The sequence below is a fragment of the Podarcis filfolensis genome (assembly GCF_964270895.1).
Source record: "Podarcis filfolensis genome assembly, chromosome: 12".
In the NCBI taxonomy this organism is placed as follows: Eukaryota; Metazoa; Chordata; class Lepidosauria; order Squamata; family Lacertidae; genus Podarcis; species Podarcis filfolensis.
This window is the reverse complement of record NC_139614.1, coordinates 45,660,297-45,684,836: the sequence shown is the minus strand read 5'-3', so window position 1 is coordinate 45,684,836 and position 24,540 is coordinate 45,660,297. Positions and strand designations below refer to the sequence as shown.

The 24,540-nt window shown below is 41.1% G+C and overlaps 1 protein-coding gene across 1 annotated transcript in view; it reads right to left on the bottom strand.

Moving 5' to 3' along the window:
- PTPRN2 (protein tyrosine phosphatase receptor type N2) overlaps positions 1-24,540 on the bottom strand; it is a 601,734-nt gene that overhangs the window by 72,690 nt on the left and 504,504 nt on the right. The window contains exon 14 of the mRNA XM_083579333.1: positions 4,507-4,701. Within this exon, the coding sequence (XP_083435459.1) occupies positions 4,507-4,701 (195 nt within the window). The remainder of the gene's footprint in view (positions 1-4,506; positions 4,702-24,540) is intronic.

Genomic DNA, 24,540 nt, shown 5'->3' with positions numbered 1-24,540 from the left:
AGCTGATATCCCATTCTAACACTCATTTTTCACTGTCTGATCCAAGAGAGGAGAAAGAACTCCCATTATCATTGGAAGCTCAGGTGGTACTAAGAGGGATTTTAACAGTTTTAGTTGCTTGGTCTGCCAACTACCTAGAAAAGGCGGATCTGGCCTCTTTTCACCATCCATTAGTTCAATCCAGGCTGCAATTACATGGGGCTGCCTTTAGAAAAACATTTGCAAAACTGCAAATGGTATAATTGTGGTTGCCAGGACACCACTGGGAACAATGCAGTCAGATCAAATGACAGTTATCCTACATCAATTGTCCTGGTTACCAGCTGATTCCTGGGATGAAGAGAAAGTGCTGGTAATAATATTTAAAGCCCTTATTGGCAGCAATCAGGTTATCTTAAAGATATCCTTTGCCTATATGAATTTGTATGAGTTTCTTGCTCTCTGGTCCATCATTAACAAGTATACTATTGGTGGATATCAAGAACAGGGCCTTTTCAGTGCTGGCACCACAGTGTGGAATTCTCTCCATAGGATGGTATCTAAAAAGAGGTGCACACAAATAATGAAGTGCCACCCATTATTTTCTTCTGCATTGCCATGTATCTTACCGCTCTGTTTGCCACTGTTGCCTTTTTATATTCTTATAATGTGTCTCTTAAATGTAGGCCATTTTGGAAAATTAGTTTGAAAAGCAGGTTATAAAACCAGTAAGTAAATCCCCACTTCCAAGTTCATGGAAGAAAAAAATAATGTAGCAAAACACAATGTGCCTTTAGCTGTTCTGAACGAAAATTAAGAAGAAAGAAAAGGGGAAACAACAGCTGTGCCTCCAAGGCAAGAGTCCAAGCTGCCTCTTGCAATGAATGGTACAAGTCAGTTTTCCCTGACAGGTAAGATAAGTGCAAAGCGTAATTCATTTCCTGGTATCTTTCTGCTTGACTATCTAGGCACCCACATTAAAACACAATTTCTCACTAATACATACACAGAAAAAAAATTTTCTCCTCCCTTCAGACCAGCTACATATTTTCAAGCATAGTGATTGAACGCCCCTATCCAAAGTAATGAGAGTTTAATTAATGCATACTATATTTTAATACATATCTACGTTGTAAAGGTTCTTTCCAATGGGTCTTCACCGAACCACATTTTTGAGGGTTTCCACTGCCGTTCTCAAGGCTTTGTTTTCTTAAACAAATATTATTTTAAATGCAATATGCAAGAATATTTGAATAAATAATTAGGAGTTGTTGTTGTTGTTTTAATAGGAAGGAAAAAACCATCCACAGTCATGTTATCTCATTTGGAATGCCAAAGACATGGTATTTTCAACGTCCAACTGCAAATACACAGACCACAGAGTAGAACAGATCTCATAAATATGGCCTCACGCAACTGGTGTTCCAATTATGGAAACAATGATATTTTTTAAATAAGAAGTATTGCAAACCTTCCATATTTAACGTATATCTGCCTAGCATTGTATCGATACGAAATTTCCTGGGCATGCAATCTCTGTCACATAGGAAAAACAGAAGGTAGCCAATACATCAGGTGATGACCAGGGAGTTTCTTGAAGGACAAACATGGTGGGATACAATGGTGGAAGAGTTTGGAGCCAAAGACAGAAGCTACTGAGCAAAGTCTCATTTTAAGCCACAGGCTTAAATCTGCAGATGAGCGAGATAACTCACTCCCACTACGACCTGTTTGGAGCTAGAGAGAACACATTGCTTCCCAAGCTGTCCTTCCTTGCCTTGGGAAGGAACAAAGGTTCTGTCCTGGCTCTATTCAGATGCAGCCTACTGGAAGGGAAACAAGGTATATGTGGCATTCACATGTGCAACTGGGGACATGATCATGCTGGAGTACAGGGCTGCATTTGTGTAGGCATGACAGAGAGCAGGAGAGATACAGATGGAGACAGAATGCTAATTTCCACTGAAAACAAATGTATGATATGTGTACCCATGTATGATGAGCGAGCTTTAGAATAGAATCAGATGTGCATTCTGGAGGAAGCTCACCGGCTGCTAATCACCAGCAATATAACTCTCCATACTCAAAGAATATGCTCAACTTGCACGTCTTTAAAAGGATCCTGGAAACACTAGCACTGGACAAAACACCATCTGTTCAACCTTCCATTTAACTTTCTTTTCTTGGCATTCAAGCAAAAGAAACCCTTTCCATCTGACCTCCTGAAAAATTGTTATTACCGCGCCTTCTAATAAGAACAGATATTTTGCCTGCCCTTTGTCTTTCACAGAGACCAAGGCAAAGCAACACAGAATTTTCATGAATCATTGCTATTTGCTTATTTTAGGCTCAGTGGGTTTAATTTGTACACACTCGCAATGAATGCCTTGCAGTTCGGATTCCCAAGGTGCTGTATCAACATTTCAGCAGCCCTTTTTTGAACCCTTACAACCTAATGCATAACACATGTTGTCCTCTTTTTTATCTACCAAATATCTGCTTACTCAAGGTTGAATGACAACAACTGAGTGCAGGATAATGAAACAGCCCTGCTATATTCCTAACCAACTAAAAAACACAGAAAAGTGCTCAAACATGCAACCTGAATCCAATTCCAGCTAGCTTTCGTCAAGCTGACAGATCAAATATTAATAAACAAATGATTACTGTAAACATTTCTTTAGCATGTGCATATCCATTTATATTTCTTTATTTTATTAGATCTTAACTCAAAATGAGCTTTACTTTTGGGGGCATAAACCACAAACTTTAGCAAGACAAGGTTTTCTTTAATTTTTAAAGGCATTATTTTGTAAGACCAAAGTATTAGTGATCTAGTTCCAGATGTGACCTACAAGAAAGTAAACCAATAGGTTGGAGCAGAGCATGGGGGGAGGGGGGAAATAGATCTGAAAAGGCGTAATGGTTGGGGTTTTTTGTGTGTTGGGTTTTTTTGCATATTGAATCCAATTCTCATATCTGAATGCATCTGTTATGCTAAAATTCAGAGCCCCAGGAAGTTATTTAGCTAGGAAAACTGTTCAGACTCAGTACCTGGTGTTTAACAGTTTTAAGTCAGTTTTATAGAAATTTATTGAAATTGGCTTTTGCAGTTAAAGTTTAGAGTTTATGTTCAATTCTAACAATTAAAAAAAACCACCACAAAACCAACAACTTAAAACTAAGAAGGTAATGACAGAGGAGGTGGAGGAATTGCATTTTGAAAAAAAGCAGTGCTGTAGGGAGACAATACAGACTCGTCATCAGAGATTGTGTTGGCCAAGTCCGTGACATAATTATAGAGCAAGAAGCCAAGCTGTTTCTCACCTACCCAAAACACCTAAAAGCATCCAGTGTTCAGACAGCTACACAAATATATCTGCTTAGACTGTCAACAGAACTTAGACCTAGACCCCTTTTGCTGCCATGCCAGGTGACAGAATATTGGCCTTTTTGCAATGCACACTCCAAGCACCCATTCTGATTCTTGCTGCCCAATAATCTTGAGATTCATTTTCCATCCATGTGAGAGGATGCTTCCTAAGGTTTTGAAGCTAGCGCTTTAATTTATTCCATCTAGCAGCAGGGCTGCTGCTGGCTGGCCTGGCCTAAACCTGGCAGAGGGAAAACAAGCCTTTTAAATATAGTTTGACTTATACCACCCTTTCTGCTGATGTTAGTTCTGCTGGGTTCCCAGGTCACGTGACTGAGCTAAACTGAGTTACGAGTCCAGAATAAGTCCCTCCTGCCGCCAGAACACCCGTTATTCGGGGATGACACTGGCATAGGTTCCACGCAGCAAGTTCAGCCCTGGGATGTGGAGTTAAGTTTGTGTATCTCCGGCTGAACCAGAGATGCTCCATATCCTAAACTCGCACACCCTGGTGGATCTAGGGCTGGGCTTGCACTCCAAGACACCAATGAGAAGAAACAAAACCAAAGTGCTAAGATTTACTTTAAAGTAAAAAGATTGGTAAGAAGATAACAATCCTACTGGCTTTTAAAGAGCCGGGGTTTTTGTTTTTATAATAATAATACTAATAATAATTTATTATTTATACCCCGCCCATCTGGCTGAGTTTCCCCAGTCACACTGGGCGGCTTCCAATCGAGTGTTAAAAACAATACAGCATTCAATATTAAAAACTTCCCTAAACAGGGCTGCCTTCAGATGTCTTTTAAAGTTAAGATAGCTGCTTATTTCCTTCACATCTGAAAGGAGGGCGTTCCACAGGGCGGGCACCACTACCGAGAAGGCCCTCTGTCTGTTTCCCTGTAACCTCACTTCTTGCAGCGAGGGAACCGCCAGAAGGCCCTCGGCGCTGGATCTCAGTGTCCAGGCTGGACGATGGGGGTGGAGATGCTCCTTCAGGTATACAGGACCGAGGCCGTTTAGGGCTTTAAAGGTCAGCACCAACACTTTGAATTGTTTTTTTGTTTTTAAAAATAAAGTTTTATGCACTGCATTTCCCACAGTGCATCTGAAGCACCTCTCTTTAGTTGAATTCAACAGCCTTAGCACCTTACCAATATCATGTGCCCAGTAGAAATGTCCATGTTGGACTGGACTGGTTCTTCGCACCAGGATGAAGTGCTGCTTCGAGCAGAAGGACTCTGGATGGGCCCATCGCTGAACTGCGAAGATATGCTGTTAATGCGAGACGTATGCAGAGGCTCTGGGTGGTCAGAGGTTTTCACTGCCATACGCTGGCGGCACAACTCCTAGAGGAGACAGAGAGAAGGAATATCCTGGGATTAAAATCCAGACTCCAAGAAATTATCCACTAAAACACACATTTAATACACAGGGGTTTGTCCCTACACGCAGGCCGGACTCCTGTTTCTGCCTCTGAGCTTCATGTGCACAAGAACTGCATACCAGACAGAAGGAAAGATGCAACACCAGCAGGGTTGTTGTGCTATGTATATTGCTTGATTATCAAAGCTTGTTAGGATTTGTGCAAAGCACAAGATTTCAAAATATACAGATTAGAGTCAGAACTATGAATCCCCGTGACAGGGTGAGCTCCCGTTGCTTGGTCCCTGCTCCTGCCAACCTAGCAGTTTGAAAGCACTTCAAAGTGCAAGTAGATAAATAGGTACCACTTCAGTGGGAAGGTAAACAGCGTTTCCATACGCTGCTCTGGTTCGCCAGAAGTGGCTTTGTCATGCTTAGTCATGCTGGCCACATGACTCGGAAGCTGTACGCCGACTCCCTCGGCAGTAAAGTGAGATGAGCGCCGCAACCCCAGAGTCATCTGTGACAGGACTTAACGGTCAGGGGTCCCTTTACCTATGACCACTGGAACCTACCTACTTTAGAATACTGATGTCAGTAAAGCTACTTTGGAATACATTTCTGCAGAGGCTCCCTGCTTGTGGAATGCTCTCCTCAGGGAGATTCGGCTGATGCCTTCATTATACATCTTTAGGTGCCAGACGAAGACATTCTTCTTTAACCAGGCCTTTGGCTGATTGGCATCTGATGCCCTTTTAAATGTGTTGTTGAAGGGCAGTTGCAATTAGTGGGTTGTTTTGCTTCTTGTTTTTATTATGTATTTTGTGTTTTTTATATTGCAGTTTTGTGTTGTGAACTGCCCTGGGATCTAAGGGTACAGGGCGGTATAATTATTATTATTATTAATAATAATAATAAATATTAAGTGGTACCAACAGCAGAGGATCCCCAAACACAGCAGGGTGTTTTGTCAGTAAGACAATTCTCTGGTACCCTGATAAGTAGGTTGAGCAATAGCAGTCCATCAAGGTTTCCTGGAACTTTTGCTTTGGGAAATGGCAGGGGTGCAAAGACAGAAGGGAAAGGTCCATTTGGCCCCCACTTTCTGATAACAGAGCCCCAGCCAGAGCCCAATCGCAATTGTATGGTGGAGGGGATGCATCTGAATGAGTTTCATATCAACCTGCCCTTGTTTCTTGAGCTGCAGTCCACACGGTATCTGGACCCAAGTCAGAGGTTACTTTCCATAGGTACTTGCAGGCATCTCTAAAATAACTTTTGCCCAACTTGGTTACGGGCTACAATCATACCTTGGCAGGCGAACAGAATGCATTCCGGAAGTCCGTTCGACTTCCAAAATGTTCGGAAACTGAAGCGCGGCTTCTGATTGGCTGCAGGAAGCTCCTGCAGCCAACCAGAAACCCCATTGGACATTCGGCTTCCAAAAGAACGTTAAAAAACCGGAACACTCACTTCCGAGTTTCGATCATTCGGGAACAAATTTGTTCGGGAGCCAAGGCGTTTGAGATCCAAGGTACGACTGTATTATGTAGAACCGGCACCGATGTGGTATTCTGGATGGTTCTGCTTATTTGTATAGAAATAAAACTTTCTAGCATCAATTATTATTTGCTGCTTACATTATATGCTTTCTTGGAATGGGAAACAGCTGAGTAAAAAGTAAATGTAAGATGAATTTTAAAAGGTGAATCATTATGTGATTTAACATTAATTGCTGCAAGTAATATTTTTACATATATTGCATACTGGATCAATGCATAATCCAACAGAGGATGCAAGCCACTTCCTGTGCACTCTCTCTTCACGTAAAAGCAGCATTTGTTTAGGCTTCCACCTGTTCTTAGTATTCATATCCTGACCAGGGCTATACTCTACAACTGGTTTCCCTTGTTCAGACTGCTGGCATTGAGCTGGGGCAAGGGAAGCAATAAGAACAAGTTAACAACCAGAAATTAATAGCTCCTATTTATACAAAAGTAATAGGGCTGAAGATGGCATAACAGTTATGCAATCTCTTGTTTTTTTACAAATGTATTTTTTAAGAAATATAAAATAACTTTTGCTCTTAGGGCAGCAGCAGGGAAGGAGCCCCCCCCCCCCCCGTTGGAAGATAATAGATGTGGAAAAAGTAATGAACCAATAATTTATATTAGAACAATTCAATTCCTTACTGAGAGTTTCACAAACCATTCTTATAGTAGCTTCTGAGTCAACTATAATTGCTTTGCATACCCAAAGAAAGCAGGAATGGTTATCTGAGTTACACAATGGGAAGTGCAGCCAAGATGTACAAAGGGTACATCAGAAAATGGGCGAGACTGATGCTCAATGTTAGTCATGCTCAAAGTAGATTCCTTGAAATAGATGGACTTCAGTGAGCATCACTCAAAATGACACTCTGTTTTTAAAGTAACAGAATGTTCTTTCTTCTTCCCACCTTTTCTTTATCAACACAACTGCTTCTAATATCAGAAGGAATAAGAAAATAGAAATTCCTTGGGGCAGTAACAGTTCTTTACTTGCTTCCTTCTAGCCCAGGCACTGCCAAACTTGGCCCTCCAGCTGTTTTGGGACTACAATTCCCATCATCTCTGACCACTTGGTCCTGTTAGCTAGGGATGATGGGAGTTGTAGTCCCATGGAGGGCCATGTTTGGCCATGCCTGTTCTAGCCAACCCTTCCTGGCTTCTCTTCTGTCACAGAAAAACAGGAGACTTGAATGGCAACAGCTGAAAGGAACATCTTGTTCTGTGGGAGGGGGCAAAGCAAGCAAAGAGGGAAACCTCTTGAGTGGGTAAAGGACGCAGCAGCCCAGACCAAGGCCTGTGTGAAACCATCTCTTGGGCCAACACAAGCAGGTTAGCACCCAACCACATACAATTCTGGGCACCACACAGTAGTGGGTAGTACTAATATCTCCAACTTTGTACCCCTTTGTTTCAAATTCACATAGGGTCTTTAGAGGAGAATTCTTAGAATACACTCTGGAAACACCTTGTTGTGCATGCTGGAAACTCCTAGAACGTGGGTAGGCAAACTAAGGCCCGGGGGCCGGATCCAGCTCAATTGCCTTCTAAATCCAACCCGCGGATGGTCTGAGAATCAGCAGGTTTTACATGAGTAGCATGTGTCCTTTTATTTAAAAGGCATCTCTGGTGTATTTGTGGGGCATAGCAATTTGTTCATTATTATTTTTTCCAAAATATAGTCCGGCCCCCCACAAGGTCTGAGGGACAGTGAGCCGGCCCCCCTGCTGAAAAAGTTTGCTGACCCCTGTCCTGGAAACATGTTTTTGCTTGCAATGACCACGTGCAATGTCATTAAAACTGTAGGTTTGTTCTGTGGTGGTTTGGACAAGATCTCACAGTGCAGTGACACCTGCCCAGGTGAAACAGACCGCCCAGTGAAGTTGGGCACTGACACTGCACATACCTTTTCAGATGCTACAGACCATGGGATTTTACTTTGAGTATATTCCCGACAGGGCCGCCACTGTTTCCTTTCTTACATTTATTTATTCACTTTATTAATTTATAATATGCTAGGTATTAAGCTACTACCATAGCAGTGTGCAACAATAAACTCGCTCAGATAAAACGGTTATGAGAAAAATATCAAATACCCCTTGCAAGTGAAGCCATCTATCTGAGAAAATGTTTAGAAATCAGATTCTCCATTAGCGCTGATTTAGTCTATGGGCTGCGGACGATTGCAATAAATGTTGCATTGTTCAGTGGAGCTGACACTCAGCCAATATTTAGTAGTCAGACCAGTAAAACTATGTTCTATCTGTGATACTAAATCTGACAAAGTAGCAAACTCAAGGGTTGCCCCTTGGCTTTAACCATCATCCTCCAGACTGCATTCTGGTTCCATCCCAGAACAACATGATTCTAGACTAGCTCCACCTCAGCTTTTGGCCCAAGTAGAGGTCAAGGGTTTTGGTAATCTTATTTGCCACTAGTGAACCATCCCCATTATTATGACTTCCATTTCAAAAAAAGTAATCAGAGAAACCATACACCACAATAGTGGACTGAAACCCTGTCCCTGAGCAATGGTTATGTAACTCTTTGTGTGATTACTGCCTTGACGTTATTTCTAAGCACTTGACAGTGTGAACCCACTTCAAACATCCCCCAGTTCCACTAATTTAGTAATTAAATTTAGTATCAGTTCTGCTAATTTAGTCCTCTGTTGCTCCCACCCACCCCACCCCCCAAAAAACCAGAACAAAAAACCTGTCCTGAAGTGAAATTAGTAGGGCAGACTGAAGGCCTACTTTTGGCGCAGCCTTTTTATATCTGAGTAGCTGAAAGACCCAACATGTTTTATTCTTTTCTCAAATGAAGTTACAAGTGCAAGTCCTCTACACATTTGCTGGGTGTATACTGCAATACATAACAACGGTACAGAAAAGCTACAAACTTCTATTGCCTGTGTCACCAGATTTACTACCCATATCCATGGACTATCCACCCACCCTAATCAAAAAATTATGCTCTCAGAAACTGCTCACAGAACTATGAGCAACAACTGGATATGTTTCCCTGCCTAATGGGCCGTAGTTTGGTCAACGCTGCCTGCGTAGTTGAATATTCCAGCTTCAACGAACTGAAAACACTACTAATGGCTTCCCAGCTCAAGAAGCATTCTCCTTCCCGCAGAAAATTCCCTAAAACACACAGAGCAGCAGGAGCCTGTATGAAAGAAAAACACCCCTCCAACTCATGTGTAAAACTGCATTGCAAGCTTTCTTTGTACATTTGATTTGCGAGTGATGTATTGTGATTTTTATATATTGCTGGTAGATACATTTATATATTGCGGTTTTAAGTGATGTTGAGCTATCTTGAGGTTTAACAAATGTGTTCTGGAAAAGCAGGATACAGTGGTATCTCTGGTTACGTACTTAATTCGTTCCGGAGGTCTGTTCTTATCTTGAAACTGTTCTTAACCTGAAGCACCACTTTAGCTAATGGGGCCTCCCACTGTCTCTGCACCGCCTCCACACTATTTCTGTTCTCGTCCTGAGGTAAAGTTCTTATCCCGAGGTACTATTTCTGGGTTAGCGGAGTCTGTAACCTGAAGCGTATGTAACCCGAGGTAACACTGTATTCATTTGGAACTTAAACTCCCATTATTTACAGCATAAATATGGGGAAATGATAACATGGCCTTTTTAGGTATCCTCCAATGGATTGTTAGACCACAAACATTTATTTTAAAAGCTAACTTGATGCTTATGAAATTGTTTCATGTTGCATGGGAATTGCTTGCCAATGGAGACACTACTTCCTTCTCATTTCATTTCATCACACTTACTATCAAACATTTGTGCAATGTATTTACCACATATGATAGGAAAAAACTTATTGCTGTGTGGCAGAAACTACCCAAATCAAACTAAAACATTTGGAAATACCGTTATGGTAGTTTGCAGAGAGCCTTTATGTGTGTGATGTTTTTTAAAAACAAAGAGACAAAGTGGTGATCCTAAACGGAACATTTATAAAAGCATATATCAAACTCTCCCCCCACCACAAAAAAACAAACATTTTTTAAAAAATAGAACCAGTTCTAAATAATTCCCAGTTTTTCAACAAACTGATGACTCGGCAGAGAGGCAAGAGCTGCTGGAATGGGTTTTTGAAGAAGAGCAAGTCAGTTTATGCAAGGCTAAAATTAAAATCAGGCTTTGTTTCCAGATTATTTTGTATTTTCTTATTTAAATATTCAAAAAAACTGGGATGTTAAAGACCCCACTTTTATTAAAAATATAGCAAGGTGAGCACTTCCTGCAAGCTCCTCCTTTTTCTTTGATGGGTGCAATTGGACAGGGAGACAGCATAGATACCGGCAATGTAGTTATTCTCAGATTAACAGGAAGTTAAACTAGAGCACCGCGCATGAGATGTTCTGTCAGAAGGGGTTGAATGGTTCTGGGCAATGCTATTGAAAGCAACACCTTCTAAAATACTCTTCCCTTTTCAAAGTAGCGCTGAGGTTTCCCTTAAGCCACCAGAGAAAAGTTGGATTAGTGAAAGTCCCTTTAATCTTAAAGAGAGAATGGGAACATGTTCTGTACACTGCTGCCCAGGTGCTCCTACATTTGAGCTCCTGCGGCCAATTCTTATGTACAGTCTAAGCCTTCTGCATTCGTGACCTATGTCAGGCAAGCACTGAAAACACAAACACACTCACACATCCTCAGAAAGTGAATCTCATCATTTGAGGAAGCGAAGGTTTCCTGTTTCAATGTGCAGACTGCATAACACCACAAGTGCCATCTCTTTCTGGGTGTCCCTGCTCTGTGACAGCAATGTGCTTTTGCTGCCACATGCTTTCGCAGCAGATGACAGCCATCAAGCTGTCACAAAAGTGTGGAGAAAATGAGACAAAAAAGGGGGAGATATATATATATATATATACACACACACAAGAGAATCGGTAGCACACAACCGGGCAAGGTTTAACTGTGTAGCACCCAGAAAAATTCATTAGAACTACCTGGTCTCCCATGAAATATTGATCATGTGCACATGTAAAGGAGAGGATGGTTTTATAGCCAGGTAAAACTAGTTCTCCCCCCCCCCAATTAACTTTCCATCACAGAAACCCATTGGCCTGATACATAAACCAGTTAAACTGCAACACAAGTTCAAAATTATTTCAGCTGCATTGGTTTAAATGCAATTAATTATTTGGTATTTGGTAATTAAAGGCATTTGGTATCCAAGCACTCTGGTTTAACTGGTTAGAAATTCTTTAAGGAAGCTCTGAAGTTCCCCCATATGTTATTGAACCATACATCCCATAAACCCTGATCACTGCCAACCTCTGGGGCTCAAGACTAGGAAGGGCTGCTGTCACCCCCATGTTCACTGAGTCACACACCCCTACTTAACTCTTATCTGGACGCCAGGGGCGCAAAAGCACTGCATTTCTGACATGTAATCCTTAAACACACAACATAAATGCCACCTTGGCACAAGCAAGCAGAAAACATTATTTTACCAGGATGGAGATATTGTGGGAATCACACGGCAAGATTCTCAACATGCAGGACATAATTTTCCTCAAGATGAGCAGATGAAACTGACATTCTTTTACAGACCAGGGCAACCCCACTTTTCATACCAAGTGGGCCATTGTCATTGGTTATTAAATAGAGTCTCCGGAGGGTGGGAATAACCCACTGGGAAACTCGCTTGTGCAAAACAGCTTCTCAGTAAATGCCATTCATTTTCTAGGCATGGTCCATTCATTTCGACAATGCCTGCGCAGGGCAAGTCCTTGATGATCGCTCCAACCCTAAACACTACTAATAAACCTGTGCCATTTTTATCCCATCCTTCCTCCAAGGGGATAAAGGGACCCCTGACCATTAGGTCCAGTCGTGACCGACTCTGGGGTTGCAGCGCTCATCTCGCTTTATTGGCCAAGGGAGCCGGCGTACAGCTTCCGGGTCATGTGGCCAGCATGACTAAGCCGCTTCTGGCAAACCAGAGCAGCACACGGAAACGCCATTTACCTTCCCGCCAGAGTGGTACCTATTTATCTACTTGCATTTTGACATGCTTTCGAACTGCTAGGTTGGCAGGAGCAGGGACCGAGCAACAGGAGCTCACCCCATTGCGGGGATTTGAACCACCAACGTTCTGATCGGCAAGTCCTAGGCTCTGTGGTTTAACCCACAGCGCCACCCGTGTCCCTAGGGGGATGGTGTACATCTAAAAATAAAAGGGCTTCTCAACAACCCTGTGAGGTAAGTTAGGCTGAAACCTGAGAGAGACTTCCCTGGAGCTTCATGGATGATTCAAGCTTTAAACCTGGGTCATCCCATCCTAATCCAACACTCAGATTATCACTATATCACACTGGGACCACTGGCTCACTAAACCTGCTCCATACTGAGATTCCAAAAAGAGGAAAGAAAACACAAAACAAAACAGGCCAGCTAAGCCAAACGCTCCAAGATTGCTATGTGAAAAACTATTGGCAATGCATTTAAGATACGTGTAACCAAACTATGCCTAAGAAACACAAATCCTGGAATTTTCAAAACACAATTCCTATAGCACCACATTCTATAATGAGTTTGTGTACAGAAGAATGAACAAGGGATACATGAGTTTGTGCTACATATGTCTTACTATAACAGGGAGTTGCAATTCCCTGCACTTTTTACTTGGAAACACTGAACTGAAAGAAGACGGAAGTCTTGGATGCAATATATGCCACCTTCCATCTACAAACTGGTCTAATCCACCAGACTCCTTTATATATAAACTAGACAGTGTTTTTATTTATTTATTTAACTTTGAAAACAGTTCCAGGTGAGGCCAGCTCACAGTACGCAGTACAAGTGAGTGCTCAAACACTCCAGTATTCTGAGAGAACATGTTGAACCAGGTGTCTGGGGCCAAGGGAGATTCTGGGGCCCCTATTGTATGCACAGAAACTTATACCACTGATATACAACAGAACGCAATCCTATCCCTCATTTTCCTTTCAGTTTGCAGGATATATGGTAGTTCCATGATCAATACGGAAGGCTGGGGTTTGCATCTACCAAGGGAACACAATGTCACATTGGAAGAAAAGGAGTATACAGCACCTACAGCAAAGACAGCTCGGTTTTCATGTAGGATTATACCAGAGCTACTATGGAGCTCAGCCACCACTATGAGCTCAGCCAAAGAACCTAGTTTTAATATATACTATCACTAGGGGGCAGCATGACAACATCTTCTTGCCTATGATTCCCACCACCCACTTACACAGCTTAACATTTACATTTTGAGCACTGCATTTAATTCAAATTCCCTCCAGATCTGTAGTGGATAGTTCTGCTTTGGTGGATAGTTCGGCTAGATGCAATTATTTCAAACTCCCACCTTCCATGCATGCCCCTAAATTACCGAGAAGGATCCAGCTTTAATTGTAACACGGTTGCTTGCCATCCTAAAGCAAAATGTTTTGTCCGTCTAGTGGTTTTTTTTTTATTTAATGTGTATAATTTTTTGTGTGAAATGGCAGCCACTTACAATCAGTCCTTTGATGAGCAGCCACTTACAATCAATTCAGGAACTAAATAAGAGAGTGAGCAGGCAGACAAGTGTTCTGGGGGAAGGAAGGGAAAGGCAAAAGTACCTCTGGATAGAAACCACCTTTATAACTCTATTTGTATGCTTCTCACTTCAGGTTAATCTAAGATCAGCCTCAAATAAAATTCTCAACCAAAAGAAGCAGATAAACAGAAAACCTTTCTTATGCTGCAGGAAGTTGCTAAGGTCGCTTGACTTTGTCCATCTTAGTCACTTTCATAGATTTAAGCATACCCATTTTGAGTATTCTCACTCTACTCAGAAGAGGGTGGAAAACAGTCGCTACTTACCGAAAAGCCCAAACAGCTAACGATGGCTATTACTAACCACCAGAAATTTCTCACATATTTTCAGATTCACCCCATTCTAGCTCCTCATCATAAGAGCCTCACGAAAGCCACAGAATTTCCAGATATTATACTTCACAAGTACACACGTTTATCTAACATCCACATCTATCTCCAACCATGCTCCACGTGAGTAGCATTACACCGTATGTTTAAGAAAAAAAATATATTTCTCCTCCCCCTCCCTATTTCTCTCTCCCTCCCCTCCCCCATTTCCACCTTCTGGAAAAATCCCGAAGCAAAAATCCTTACTACATTTCTGCCCTTTCTTTTGTGGAGAAACATTAAGAGGAGACTGTGTTATACAGTAATCATATTGTCTCTGATACGGTAACATTATAATTTTTCCCCACACGGGGCTTCCTTTACAGGAACACTGACCCCAAAATGACATTGTGAAGTCTAGGCGAAAGCTTTATTATTGTATACACAAAGTGTGGATCTGGGCAGTAGTTGCAGATCAAAGACTTGAGTGTCCTGTTTTCCAAGTGATCAGTTTATAAAATTAAGAGGTGCCAGAACTTAAGCCTATCCTCTCTGCCAAAGACCTTTCACCCAGCTCCCAGATATTGGTTTGTGTGGAGGGGAGAGGTGATCAGTGGCTAGGTAAAAAAGCATTGTTGGGCATCATCAAAAGTGCTCAGTTATTGCTACTTCATAAACTGCAAGGCTGGATCTTAGCATTGAAAAGAGCTTCCAGCTGCTAAATACTGTATACAGGCAATTCAAATTGCTCATTATTATTATTTTTTACAGAAGCCAATGATCACAATAACTCTGGAAACTTTATTCCTATATTGCTAACATTGGGTTGAAAAACAGGAAAGACAAAGCAACTGTCTGAATCAAGAGATAATCTTCTGGACTGCCACATTTAATTGGAATTTTGCCCAAGTGGTCCTGGGATTCAACAACAATAAAGGGGAAAAAAGTGGGGGGAAAGGTCATCACAGCAGTATAATTCCCAGGGATGGACATGAACCACAATATGTCAATTCAGTGCTTCCATAAAAATGTCCACTTCAGTCCAAAGCATTTCAGAAACTGCCGGATTCAGATCAAGATTTAATTTTCAGTAACCTTTCCTGAGTGGGTGAAGCCTGCCAAATTAGAGGAAAACAGGTCCATGGTGTGTGTTTTGTCTGGCCAAGGCACTTTTAAATTTTGATTATTATTTTTTTTAAAATAGTCTACCGCTCTACCCCCTCCCCTACATTTTTGACAGAATTGGATGGAATTTTCAGGCATGGTAGCCTCTTCTAAAAGAATGAATCCTGTCAAATTTCAGAAGGATAGCTACAGTGTGTTTCTTGCAAGGACAGCTTTCAAACTATTGTAGTGGTTAATAAAAGGATTCACTTAATCTTCCTTATTGTTTTTTGGGCAGTTTATATTAAAATAGAATATAGCAGAGAGGGGCCCCTGTGTAAGAAACCAGCCAAATTTCAGAAAAGAAGATGCTGCGGTTTTTGTGCTAGGTGCCTTTGAAGTTCATTTTTGTGGGGGAATAGTGAAAGGGATTAACTTTCCCTCACTGTTGTTTTGTGGGCAATGGTTTAAGTGGAATACATGGTAGAGGTGCCCCTAGGAATATAATAGCATGAACATTTTCAGAATGATAAATGAAGGGGCTAGGCAGCTAATATCAAAGAAAAAAGCAGTTTGAGGTTTGTGTTCTCAACTGGCACCAAAAATCCCAGAAACTAAATTGCAAAGCTGATTTGAAAGGAGTGGATTTTGGGAGGGGGGCATGTGGTACAGTGGCAAACAAATGTCCACCATTTTCCGAGCAACTACCACTAGCAGAACAAGAGGACAGAACCAGAGCCAGGTGCTACCCTACTTCATCATATTTCACCCAAACACTGTGATTTGAGAGCCCTGATAAAACCATTCCCTCTCATTAGAAGCTAGACCTATCAGTCACAAAACAGCAGTCCACCCTCTCCCTACCGTAGCGCATTTTCCCTTTGTGACAAGCTTAGAGCATTTTGATTTTTGTGGCTACACTGCCTGCAATGTTGTTTTTCTGATGTCTGAATCTCCAAAGTGCCCTGAAAGTCCCTGTTTAGGTCTGGGTCACTTTGCCACTTCAGCTTTTACAAAGCCCAAATCTGTCTGAAGCAGCCTTCTTCAGTTGGGAGAGCATCTGAAATCTCCTGCACACTATTAAGATTTTCTATTTTGACGAGCCTATCATAAAGGAAGGAGAGGGCCTCAAAAATAAGGGAACTGGTTAAAAGAAAGTTGCAGGGAATGTCAAAAGGGCCAAACCTCTTCAGAAAGTACGGGGCTTAAACCACAGTAACAAAAGCCAAGTGAGAATGTGTTCTGCAGATCAGGAAAAGTATTAGCAAAGTACAGCAGGACACCAGCATGGTTAATAAGCAGAGTCAAGGAAGCTTTTAGAGGAAATAAGGCCCCCTTCAGAATTTGGAAGGTGTTGCCCAAATGAGGAGAAGAAAAAGGAACACAAATATTGGGAAGCAGACGATAAAAGAGATACCAGGAAAAAAGAATTTGAGGAATATATTGCTGAAAGCAATAAAATATTCTCTAAGTATGTCAAAAGCAGAAAAATCTGCTAGAATTAAACCAGTGGATGACAAGGTAGCCAAACATTTGCTAAAGGGAGACTTCAGAGAAACTAAGTTCTTGGTGTCAGTTATGACTGCAGATCATGCAGGTAAAATACCAGTGTCTAAACTGACAAGAGAAGTTTTAAGTCATATTGACAAATTATGAATTAACAAAATTACTAGAGGTGGTTGGTATCCACTTGAGGGTTCTTAAAGAACTCAAATATGAAATTCCTGATCTTCTAATACACATATTTATTTTTTCTATTAGATGAGTCTTAGTACTTGAGAACTGGAAAGCGACCGAGGCAACAGCCTTTCTTGATGAGGAATCCACAGGCAAGTCAGTTCCTGATCTGGGCAAGTCAGTAGAAGGAGTAATGGAAGATAAAATGATCAAGCATATACAAAATATCTGCAAGGGCTTGTCCTGCCTTGTTCAACCTTTTAGAGTGTTGAGAGATAGGAGTGATCCAGTAAAAACATAGTATACATGGACTTTCAAAAAAGCCTTTTGACAAAGACCCCTGCAAGAGTTTGCTGAGCAAATTTAGGAGACACAGGGTAAGAGACCAGGTTTTCAGTGGTGCAGTCACTGGTTAAAGACCAGGATGAAGAGAGTAAGAATAAATTCTTCCTTAATTTATTATTATTAATAAATTATTACTTAAATCAACAATTTAGGGATGTGTCGCAGTCCAGTCTGCTGCCAGACCCCACAGAAAAGGAGGCAGGGCTGAGTGCAAGGCAAGTCAGAAGTTCAGTACTATGGACAGCTCCAAGTGAGCAATGAAGGTTGAAAACAGACTGAGCCCTCCTAAACTCTTGATCTCAAGCTCTGCCACCTTGCAGCTAACCTTAGAATGTCAACCCTCTGGCTTGAAGACCTGTTCCCTAGCCTCCAACCTGGTGTGTCCCCTGTGCTGCTGCACTGGTGTGGCCTTGGGTGAGGCATCTGGTTCCTCAGGGGACAATGCCCAGGAGGGTCAAGATTCTGGCCCTACAGAAACAGGAGGCTCACATTCCTCAGCCTTCGTGGTTTCCTGTTCTCCAGCAGCAAACTCAGAGCTCTACAGCTGGTCTGGCTCCTTAGATGGAAAGTCTGCAGACTCTTCACTCAAGAGTCAACTACTGCCACTAGACTCTGGGATGCAGAAAGTGCCATCCCCCATAAAAATCAGTATTAATTCATGTGCTTTTAAACTTCTTTACAAATCACCCAGAGCTATTAGTGAGCAGTGAGGTGCCAACATTTGCAGGTGACACCAAATGGTTCAAAATAAAAAGGAACGGTGAAGCGCTTCAAACATTATGTCTCCAAACTGGGCGAGTGGACATTGAAATGCCCAAAGGGATTCAATGTTAACGAGAGCAGTGCACATTGCAGCAAGAAACCTGAACTCCACATCTATGTTGATGGAGTCTCAGCTGGCAGCAAGTGCCCAGGAAAAGGGTTTTCGGGTGGTGGCTAAAATGTTAACATTGTGTGTTGCCAAAGGACTGAAAACAAGATTGCCATTATGCAAATCTATGGTGCAACTGCACTTGGAATGCCACACCTCAAAAGCAATATTGTAGAGATGGAACAGGGCGGTGAAAATGATCAGGGGGCTGAAGCAACTAGAAGGGTTACAATGCTTGAGGCTCTTCACTGCAGAAAAAAACAGTGAGTAGAGGGAACAGATTATGCATGCTGGAGAGAAAGTGAATAGGGCTAAGTCTCCTCGCCCCACCTCTCATAATACTAGAATCCAGGTCATCCAGTGAAACGGAAGAGTGGGAGATTCAGAACAGACAAGCTTCATACAATGCATAGTTAGACTATGGCGTTTCCTGCTATTGGTGATGGCTACCAACTTAAAAAGCAATTAGATAAACTTATGGGGGGTAAGGTTGTTAATGGCATTTTTTAAATGATGGCTGTAATACTTCCTCCAGGATCAGAAACTGCCTCTCTCAAGTACCGGCTGCCTGGAGAAAAATGAGCAAGTTCATAGATCCTGTTTGTGGCCTTCCTGTAGTCATCATTGTGGATTATTATAAGCCTTTGTTCTGGCTCAGCAAGGCTCTTCTTCAGCCCTTCTATCTTTATGTTTTTGTTCACAGTTCCCAATAAAAGAGGTTTCTGGAAGCTGCACACTGAAGGTGGTGGAGCTGTAATCTCTTCCAAAGCTTCGTCTGGTTTTGAAGAACACCTAGATTGAGCCAAGTGGACTGTCCAACCATTTTGCTTGAAGAGAACTCCCCACATTGACTTCCTAAACCATCCTCACAGGTATGTCATTTCCACCCACTAAATTGTGCAGTTGTTTAGAGCGTGGTGCTGATAACGCCAAGGTTGTGGGTCTAATCCCTGTCTGGGCCAGCTACATATTCCTGCATTGCAGGGGGCTGGACTAGATGATCCTCAGGATCCCTTCCAACTCTGTAATTCTATGAACTGATGAATGCCCTGTTCGTGTGTGTCCATTTAAGACAGCAAAAAAGGAAACCTAAATGTAGTTACTGTAAAAAAAGAGATGTTCCAATTTTAAAAAAACAGAAAAGGATTACACAGTATTCAATTTCCTGACATGCTATTTTGGATATAAGTTATAGTTCCATTCCAATGTATCACAAAGGGTTTCCAATTGTCCACGAGTGTGGATTTCTATCTTGCCAGAGTCTCTTGGAGTAATGCCACACACTTTAAACCCATTCATCTGCTGTCAGAAAATCCCATGTCTTGAAATCATTATCCATGCCACAATAATACAGTTGTTATCAAAGATTAATGTTCCTTTTTAATAGATTGTTCAAATAGTTCCAATGACAAAGGTTCAGGTCTTAAAGTATTTGTTCTCCTATTACATCTTTCATAATTAAAAAAATCTTTTCATAAATCTGTTATATATTTGCACAATCACCAGGTAAGTCTGAGAGCTACATTTTGTTTTACATCTCCAACAGTATGAGTTGCTAAAACCTTGGGGGCAAGTGACGGGTATGCAATACCAGACCACATATATATCTTATACTCATTATCTTTAGATTACACATCCAACAGTTATTTTGCAGCCTGTCCAATTTATCTATGATGAAACTTTTCCTCTTCCCCACTTTGCTTCCTACCCACAATTGTGAGGTAGTAACAATAGAAGAATCTTACACATTTATGTTAATAAACTTTTCTGTGGTGTTTCATTTAAAAACATAATTTCAAAAGTTGTTGCTCTCCTGGAATTAAGTTTATTTTTTATACTTAACTCTAACAAGCAACTATTGCAAGAAAAGAATTACCATTTGTCTGTTTCTGAGTTTAATTCTATATGTGCTGTTATTGTGTACTTTTCAGTTAGATCTCTTATCCTGTATATCTGAGTTTAAAATTAAAGTCAGTTCTAGCAAGGTTAAAAAAGAGCTGAAAGATTGTGAGATAGTTAGGGTAAAACACCTGGAGAAAACTGAACTGTATACCTTATGACTCTGCACAACTGGCTATGCATATATATATATATATATGTGTGTATATATATATATATATATATATATACACACACACACACACACACACATATATATATATATATATATATATATATATATATATATATATGAATGAGTGGGGTGAAAAATATTAACATTGATGGGGAAACACCAGACCCCTAATGAGCACACTTTTAATTTTATTCTCTGTAGAAAATAGGTTTGTAGGCTTTCATAATACTTCAAAAACAAACAAAACCTGTTTGAGACAACAGAACGACAAAACAAATGTGTACATAACCACATAATAGCTCTTTATCATAGCATCTTTATGTCTCTAGGGGGGAAGGCTGACCATCACTCTGCAACCTAACTCTAACATCAATAAGCTGTCAAAAGAAAGCTAGAGAGATTCTGAACCAGAATAGGATTTCGGTCCCATTGCAAGGGTTGTAGCAGACCAGATGATCATTAACAGAGGAAACCTTAGGCCCCCTTCTGCACAAAATTTGGAGCTGGTGTGGTATACAGAAACCATTATCAAGCAACCCTATGAATACAATTTTTGGCAGTAGCAGGATGTCAAACTAGAAAGCCATGTCCTCCTCTCTCCAAATAAAAACAGGCCACCCAACAGATAATCCAACAGACTAACAGGAAGTCTTGGCCTTCCTCATTGTTGTTCTGCATAATATGTGCAAAAAAACAGTTTGCAAGGCAGGGAATAAAAGAAACTTTCCAGGTTGCAAGTGAAGTGATCAAGCTTTTCTAACTCTGGAGCTCTTTAGGTAGTCAAGAGAGGTAAGAACTTGCTCCAAAAAGTCATGAAGATAAGGCTTTCAATGATAAGACAAGTCATGATGGCAACACCTTAGCTCAAGTATCAGAGACAATATGGCTCTGAATAGACCACTGAGAAACAGCACAAGAGTTCTACTGCCCTCAAGTCTTTTTTGTGGCTTCTCATCTGGTTGGGGACTATGGAAAACAGAAATGCAAACTAGAGAAGTATTTGGTCTGATCCAGTTGGGCGCTTCTTAAGTTCTTTTAAAAAGAGCCTGCTCTATGACCACCCCGCTGTATTTTATTTTGCTTTTAATTTTAAGAGCTTTTGCATCAGTGAATCAAAAACTTTACCCCTCTTTCAAAGTATGAAATATCACGGAGATTTGCAGTCAGTGCTCTTTTCTCCATAAAAACTAAAGGTGAACAACAACCAAAGGATTGTATCTGAATGCTAGCCATGTTCTGTGTAGACCCATTGATATTACTGGGCATTTATCACGTTGAGATATTTATAGTGACATAGAAATGAAATGAATAATGATGACAATGGCATGACTAACATAGCTCCATTAATTTCAATGGGTCTGCTCATAGTAGAACTTGGTTGTACACAACCCCAAATTTCACAAAACTACATCCTAAACCGTATCTCCATCACATAGCAATCAACCGCTCTACCATCACTGAGAATGGAAAGTTCCCTGTAAAGAAGTCTTGTAGCTGTAGTCCTCACTGTGGTGGAGACCTGTTGGCAACTGGGGTCCTATTTAAACTATCCCTAGACTGATCAGTTCCCATGCTCAGTTCCAAGCACTGATTTTGATCTATAAAGCCTCACATGGCTTAGGACCCCAATACCTCCAAAACTACTGCTAACCACATGAACCAGCCTGGATCCTACATCTTAAGAGGCCCTTCTCCGTGTGCCTCATCCAAGGAAGGTGCAGAGGGTGACCACATGAGAACAGGCTTTTTCATGTGGTAGTTCTTCATCTGCTAAATGCTTTCCCCAGGGAAGCATGCCTGGAGCCGTCACTGTGTGTTTTTAGGCACCAGGCTAAGACAATTTTATTTCCCCATGCTGTTGGTAGTGAAGTTCCCCATTACTGGGGAGGGGCGGGGGACAGGTCGTGTCCTCCTTAGTGCATTGCTGGATGAGCATTTCAGGAATTTTGCATTGTACATAGTTTTAAATTTGGCTATTAATTTGTTTTGTTGGTTTCTATTTTATTTTGTTAAAAACACTTTCCTTGTATGAAGGGGTTAAGAAATGCAAGGAATAAAATAATAATAATATTGCGCTCCTTTTCCATGTCACTTCCCTCACTGCATGCCTGAGGTTGCTTCTGAGTCATCCCAGCTAGTACACACTTCGTTTGCTCAATCAAGGAAAGCAGGTGCTGGCATTAAGCAAACTTCTGCCTACCTTTGGGTTTTTTTTTCTTTTCTTTTCCCCACATTGCTATGGTGAGTTTATACAAATGTGCATACAAACTCCCCTTCATTAATATTTATTCTGAAAGTTTATAAGCCATTTGCACTCTCTTCCTCTCTCTTTTTGTGTGTGCAAAGCTTAGAAAGCCAGCTAGACAACAGGCATGGAACAGGGATGCCTACACTGAAATTGTGGAAGTCAAGTGGCCTTGCAAAGGATATTCCGTTTGTTTAGTAAAGATAGGACCGTGTCTCTTCTGACAAGAGCAAATGAGATAGATGATAGATAGATAGATAGATGATCATTGATAGATATATGATAGATAGATGAAAAAGCTTACATTTATTATACCAATGAGGCACTGTTCTTCCATCACAAACAAGTATTAAATCACAGGGTGAACTCTGTTAGGACGTGTCCTGCCATTAGATGTACAATCTAGATCAGGTGTCAGCAAACTTTTTCAGCAGGGGGCAGGTCCACTGTCCCTCAGACCTTGTGGGGGGCCAGACTATGTTTTTTTGTGGGGGGAAATGAATGAATTCCTATGCCCCACAAATAACCCAGAGATGCATTTTAAATAAAAGCACACATTCTACTCATGTAAAAACACCAGGCAGGCCCCACAAATAACCCAGAGATGCATTTTAAATAAAAGGAAACATTCTATTCATGTAAAAACAGGCTGATTCCCGGACCATCTGTGGGCTGGATTTAGTAGGCGATTGGGCGAGATCCGGCTCCCGGGCCTTAGTTTGCCTACCCATGATCTAGATGAAGTACTAGTTTGCTTAGGGTTTCAGAAAACTAGCTCAAGTGCAAAAGACATGGGGAACCCAGAGCCACAGTAAGGCCTAAAGCAGAAGGGAAGTACTGAAACTATTACAAGTCTTCCAAGACAATGCACAAGCTGCTCCCTTGCTTTCTAGAGTCACGTCAGCCACACATGGAGCAGATGAATGGCAGCAGATCAGGCACTAAACAGGATGCCCAAACAGGTAAGAGTAGGATCTGAAAACAGGAGCTGTCGTCTCTTCTGAGAACGACACAATCTTAAGACTAGCAAATCTAGGTGGAAAGCATTTTCACAGAACCGTTTTAGGAATTTCCATTTAAATAATGGAATTTGCTATAATGCTCAGTTCCAGGCTTTACCATCTGAAGAATGAACTTACATTTGCTATATATAAAAGCTAAGGCTGAAATGACCATTGCTCCATAAGGCAAGCCTTGTAAGCCAAGTGTCAAATATATGCCAGATATATTCTCATTTGTCTCAAGACAAGTTAGAGATGCTAGCAAGAAATAAGCAAGCACAGAAAAACCAATCTATTTATGAGCCTGGTGATGTAATTTATAGTAAAAATAAATTTCTACCTGCAAATATGCTGGTATTCTATTTGAACCAGCATTTTGTCTGAAAAGAACCCATTTCTTTTTTCTTTTTTTAAAAATTGTTGTTGTGCAATGTTGCTGAAGCCATTGTACTTGTGTCTGAATAATGACAACTGCAAAAGCAGTCATATTCAGCTTCTGAATATGAAATACACAAGTAAAGTCTTCTTGGCCGCTGGAGACTGCATTATACTGGAACAAGCCTGGCATGTTTTAGTATAACACTTGTACATGATGTAAAATAGAATAGGTACTCGGAGGGCTGTAAATTTTTGAAATGAATGTTCATACTATTTTATTTGCTTTTTAACATTTCATTCCACAGAAGCACAGAGTATCTCGAACTAACAGTACTCCCTTCCTTTCTTCCTTGATTTGCTGGGACGTGTAAAATGGTGAACTGTGGCAGCAGATGGTGTTGGTCACTTATAACTCCTGCCTCCCAGGGTCTACATACCCAATCTCAAAATCAATCCTAAGAACAGCCCTGGTCCATCTAGTCTAGCATCCTCTTCTCAGTACTAGTCAAGATGCTTCTGGAAAGCTTATAAGCAAAAGTTGAAGGCAGCATCACATTTCTCCTAAGTACTTGGTACTCAAAGACATACGAGCCCTGAACATGGAGGTTCAATTAAGCCACCATTTCATAAATTAATTTTATAAAATTTTTATTAAAACTTATAAA